The sequence below is a fragment of the Scomber japonicus genome, chromosome 11 (assembly GCF_027409825.1).
Source record: "Scomber japonicus isolate fScoJap1 chromosome 11, fScoJap1.pri, whole genome shotgun sequence".
NCBI lineage: Eukaryota > Metazoa > Chordata > Actinopteri > Scombriformes > Scombridae > Scomber > Scomber japonicus.
The window spans coordinates 17,043,845-17,049,621 of NC_070588.1; the positions used below are offsets into that span (position 1 = coordinate 17,043,845).

The window sequence follows — 5,777 nt, forward strand, 5'->3', positions numbered from 1 at the left end:
TTGCAAGAGTAAATGTTGATTTTATTTGCTCATATATACCATATTATGCATCATTGTCACTTATTACTAGAGTAAAATCTCAGCACAGTATTAGAAAAATATAATGGGGGAGAAACTGTACCATTCAATTCTTCAACATTAAATAAATGGATTCAAGTCTTATTGCAGTGTCATTTCAAATCCAGTACAGCGCATGTACTTCATGGTAGGTAGGACAAGACCATGAACCATGAATACAGTAAGTCTAGGTGTATTTGAGGCCTTGGCCCGTCAGTCTTTGCTCCCACTGTCAATTCTCCGCTTCATTCTTAGCAGAGAAATGCGAATAGAGGTGGCTGTTCATTTGGTCCTTAGGAACCACAGCGTGGCAGAAAGCGCATTTATCAGGAGGACTGCTGCTCTGAGGCGCCACCAGCTCTGTCCCCACGTCAACTGCATCACACAGCTCAGGGCTCCAGAGAGGCTGCAGAGCAGGATGAATCAAAGACAACAATATATTATTCATACACTAAACAATCCTTACACTCACTCTATTAAAGCATGCTGGACCAGTATCTGTTACTTTAAGGAATACAAGAACATGTCTTCTGTCAACCCAATAGTATGAACAAGGCTAAAAGCTGTTCTCAAATGTTAAATTATCTTACTATTTATGAGGTCATCCATGCTATCAAAATGTTCATGCCTACTATAAATGCATGTGCTGATGTAATCCAGGGAAAGAATCATATTATGAAAAACTGGACCAACTTTCTGATCTTACTGCATGTCATTCACAATTTTTATTAGGCATTTATACAAATCAGCAAATAAAATCCCACTTAGCCATCATACTTGTTTCATCAGATACTGACACTGTAATGTGCTTCCATCTGGCTCACACTTTGCAGCAAATATGCCAAATATAACCAGAGCATCCATGCTTAAGTAAAAAAAGAATCAGCACTCATTACACAGTAATGCGTTTCGAGTTTAAGCCAAGGGGATTTTTTTTTTTTTTTTTTTTGGACTTCACACTGTTTCACTCCTCCATTAGCAAAGACCAATCAGAAACTGATAATTTGCTACTAGTTTTCTCAGACCTTCTCCTGTGATTCTCACCTGCTGGGGTCCCCGTACACTTTCCTGGGAGAGCGAAGATGATGTTGAGTGGGAGGAGAATGTAGGGTAGACAAAAGGCATGGGCAGTTCCACGGGCTCCTCCTCTGTAACTGCGGAGGGGATGCTACTGAGAGGCCGCTTCATGGGCAGAGCAATGTGTCTCTCTGGGGTACTGTTCAGGAAGTCATATTCACTGTCCGCAGAGGGCGGGAATTTGACACTGAGTTTGGTGAGAGAGTCTACCAAGTCCCTGTCCTCAGGACTGGCGCCGCGAGATGCCAGAGATGTAGGCGGGAGTGGGATCTCCACTGCTGACCTTAGTGCTGAGGAAAAGGGTGTCTCTGCCTCTGCTGTACGGTCTGTGCACTGGATAGGCATGGAGAACTGCTGATCTGGAGAAAAAAACAATTGAAATTTACAGTTTTTCTGTTCAGTAAACATGTTCATGTATTGCAGTCCAGCTTAGAGAATATTTGAGGCTGGTACTGATTTGAGATGTTGCACACTTCTTAAAAAATCTCAAAAACATTTGAATGTCCTTTCAAATATGTAATACAGAAAACATTCATTTTACTTATTATATGAACATTTATGTTATTAATTTTACAGCTAGTCTACAGAGGCAACACTGTGCATTTGTCAGTGGAATTAGTATTTATGAGGTGGCCAGTCATGGTTCAAAAGGGCATTCATGTACAATCCTAGTTAAGGTGCTGCTATCTAATTTTTTTTAAAGAAACAAAGCAAAAGCTTGTGAACTGACAAGTGACATATACAAACATATTTAAATTAAGCACTTTTTTTTAGATAACTGAATTAAGAAAATAACAGTATTTCAGTTCAGGCCTTGCAAAACGACTATAAATACTTTATTAATATAGAAAATATTAATATTACCATTTGCTGTATCATTTCCCCCATGGAATCTTTTTAGGTGATCTTTTTGTCGTCTGGTTAGAGACTGAATCTGCCGGAATTTCCCTTGAATTGCCTCAAATGCATCCAGCATGTCCTGACTGACAAACAAATAGATAAAGAGTAAGAAAAATAATGCAAACTTTAATTGTAATGTTCATGTTTTGTTTTGTTTTTTAAAAAAGTCTTTGTGCAAGGAGAGACACATACTAGTCAACGCTGCTGTTGACTGGCATAATAGGAGCAACAGCAACAGTGCCCATATTCTCCTGAAAAAAGACACATTACATTTATAGTGATCATTAGCAAAAATATCCGAGGGCATATTGTAAGTACATCTTCAATTTTATTCATACAGTACAAATATCAGTCCACTGGTGGAAAATGTTGTCTGACTGTAATAATAACAGTAAAGCTCAAGTTGCTGAACTGTGTAGGGATATTATCCTCTAGCACCATCTGCTGAAGTAAAAGTGGATACATCTTTTGTGTAGAGTAAAACAGAGAGTGGATACTTTCATAGCACCAAGTTCCCCTTAAATGCATGATAAATTTATGAAAACATATTGACATTCCCTTTTTATTAATGCAAACCCCTGAACAAGAACAGAAATCCTATAATTTGTCATGAAATCATCCTCAAACTACCTTTGAACTGTGTAAACAAGGGTTAGAAAAACTAGAGTAGTGTAGTTGACTTGAGTTGTACAGCCAGGTAGTTACAGAGACAAAAGAAGGAAGTGATTTAAATGATGATGCTAACATCCCTACAGTCACAAGGACAATGGTCAAAGTTGTCTGACAGTACGGATAGATCACACACAGTCCATATAAGAGTCACTTCTACAATTGTTGGATAATGGAACAGTGTCCACATTTGACGTCCTTGTTGACACGAGTGCAGTAAATTCAAGCAGAACTGCTATCAATATATGTGTGTGTGTGTGCGTGCATGTGCATGTGCATGCATGTGTGTCTGCCTGTCTGTCTGTCTGTCTGTCATAGCCTACTGTCTGGGACAAATTTCAGACTAAGGACCAGTTAATTGGGGTAAAAAAGCTGGGGTTTTTTTTAGTCAGTGGTTAAGGTTAGGGTTAGGCAAGTGGTGGTGATGGTTAGGGTTAAGCGCCAGGAAATGAATGCAGGTCTATGCAATGTCCCCAAAAGTGACCTAAGTAAAAGTGTGTGTGTGTGTGTGAGGGAGAGAGAGAGAGAGAGAGAGAGAGAGAGAGAGAGAGAGAGAGAGAGAGAGAGAGAGAGAGAGAGAGAGAGACAGAGAGAGAGAGAGAGAGAGAGAGAGAGAGAGAGGAAGCTCTATGTACTGTATGCTCATGCATAATTTGTAAGAATGAAAAACAAAGTTCTGGAGCTATTATATTGTAGTTTCCACATAGATGCAGATGTAGACAGATCACACTATTAGCACAGTGAACATACCGGGTACTGTGTTTTCCTATAAGTGCTGGCCCCATCAACGAGATGGTTGCAAGGCTCACATTTCATCTCTCCTTAGAATCCAAAAGAGTGCAAATTAACAGTATGTACATAGATGCTAGATGAAACACATTCAGTGTAATGCATTCTTATCTGAAGTATGACACTCCATCACAATTTGTTGATAATGCAATTCATAAGAGTAAGAGTACATTATCTTGTCAGCATACAATGTGAGCAGAGTTCATCTGGCACAACTCACTAACCTGATGGTTTCCTTGTTGCTGACAACTGAGCTTCAAGTAATGAAATCAACTGCTGCTGGTCGTCTATCTGCTTTTGAAGTTTTTGAGTGTATTGCTCATAATATTCAGTCTGTAAAAATGAGGTTTCCATTATTTTTCTAGCAAGAATATCTGCAATCTGGTCTATGCCCATACATCTGTGCATGTCACATTTTCATATAAACGTATGAGTAATTAGCATGTTGTTTAAAAAAAACAAAAAACATTTATTGCCATTTGACTGTAACAGACATAAAACGAGTAAACACACTTACATTACGTCAATTACAAAACCTGTCCTGTAGTACTGGCATTGCAAAGTAATTTGTCTAATTACTTGTGCTATGTTGCTAAGATTTGGCTCATTTCACACAATGTTTGAAAAGCAGATCTCTTCGTGTCGTTACCATTTGCTGTAGCTGTTTTTTAGCATTGTCCTTTTCAATGGAGACCTGGCGATAAGCTTCAAAAGCTTTGTTGAGCTGGTCTCCAATGTTCCTTTCCATGCCGTGTGCTCCACAATCATCACTGACAGAGCAGACATGAGCCCTATGAGTGAAGGCACAGTCAATGTTTTAAAACATGACAAGAATTCATTCCAAAAGAAACACAGTCCCTAAGACAATATTTTTTAAAGGAAAAAAGCATGCTTGTGTTAAAATGTACTGCATGCACATACAGTGTTCAAACTGCATTTACACCCTTTACAATAATAAACAGAAAGTTACTAAATCCTTAAAGTGGTGCCAAATTATTTGGTTGATTTATGTAAACAAGTGACGCAATGGCAAAATTGTACCAACATTGAGTAAACATATTTCCTAATCTTTACTCACTAGAATATTGGCAGCTGGATTATCAGTTTTTGTGCAAAAGCCAACTTGTATTCACATATAAATATTCACATTTTAAGGTTTTCTGAGAAAAATTAAGAGATGAAGATGCTGATGAGCTATTGAAAAGATGTCAAATAAATCCAAGTTACTCATGCATCTACAACCTCTTGTCCTGCAAGTGTAATAACTCTGAACAAAGTTATCCTTACTGGGTCTTTAAATACAGTATTTTCTTGTCTAATATAACCACTGTTATTCAGAAAACCTTTGAGCAATTTTGAGGCAGTTGCAGCTCCATAGCTACTTTCTCTTGAATCAGTTAACATGAACAAGAAATATGCTGTTATCACCCAACGCTGCTGTTCATTAACTGTTGATCAATCTACATAATTCATGCCATAGTAGCACAGTAGCTGTCAGTGATACCAGGCAACGCACCAGTAAAGACATAGCAAGGCTGAAAGACTGACTTAGAAAAGGACTTTGAGTCTGGCGTCTGAGCCGTGTGAGACACTAGTGTAGCATTATTAAAGTGTCGTCCAATACGTAATCAACACAGTTCCGTATTCTGTAAACTGTAACTGGCTAGTTAGCAGCATAGCCCATTCAACCGGTGAATAAAGTGACCCAACATCAACTCTATATATCAGCTTACAACTCAGGCTCCTCTTACCTTCATTCGAGTAACGCTTAAAGTTGAATTTAATTGTGTTGACACCGCCGCCAGCTTCGTCGCCTGGTTTAATCTTCCGAGGCGAAGTTACGAAGCGCTAGAGAGGATATGGCAATGTATGTTTTACATAGCCTCTGTGAGTTGGGAACTTCCCTCGGGGAATCCCCCTGCTCTGTGGACTTCCGCCTTTACTCGATCATAGCCAATCAGCGCGCAGCTCTGAGGAGCGCAGGGTGGTTAGCTGGTTGAGGGTTCTTCCAGCTCGACGTCTGCAAACGACTGCTGTGCGAAAAGCTGTCCCACAAACTACACTCACTTTACTCTCCAACTGTTTTCTGTCTGTCTACATTATGTCACATCCACTTCTAGCTCAGCTTGCCTTGTCTTATTAAAAAACAACATCCACATGCAAAAAGAAGATCAGATATACAAGAAAAACAAGGCAATATAAAAATATCTTCTTAAACCTGCGAAGTGAGCACACTGCAACTCCAATTGTGTGTCTGTTGGGTTTTTGTAATTTTATTGGCCTGC

General features: G+C 39.1%; 1 protein-coding gene across 1 annotated transcript; it reads right to left on the reverse strand.

The window, feature by feature from the left end:
• Positions 1-5,364, reverse strand: tank (TRAF family member-associated NFKB activator). The gene is made up of 8 exons (XM_053328569.1): positions 5,244-5,364; positions 4,142-4,283; positions 3,717-3,825; positions 3,454-3,524; positions 2,227-2,285; positions 1,999-2,117; positions 1,102-1,493; positions 1-463 (listed from the first exon to the last, which is right to left on the reverse strand). Exons 2-8 carry the CDS (start codon positions 4,238-4,240, stop codon positions 290-292), a joined length of 1,023 nt encoding a protein of 340 aa, XP_053184544.1. The 5' UTR covers positions 4,241-4,283; positions 5,244-5,364; the 3' UTR covers positions 1-289.
• Positions 5,365-5,777: the final 413 nt, after the last annotated feature.

Excerpts from the sequence above, each read along its gene's own strand:
- tank (XM_053328569.1), bottom strand. The coding sequence starts at position 4,240 with ATGGAAAGGAACATTGGAGACCAGCTCAACAAAGCTTTTGAAGCTTAT. Across the intron at positions 2,118-2,226 it reads GTCAACAGCAGCGTTGACTA|TCAGGACATGCTGGATGCAT; the intron begins GTATGTGTCTCT and ends TTTGTTTGTCAG. Across the intron at positions 464-1,101 it reads GTGTACGGGGACCCCAGCAG|CCTCTCTGGAGCCCTGAGCT; the intron begins GTGAGAATCACA and ends CCTGCTCTGCAG.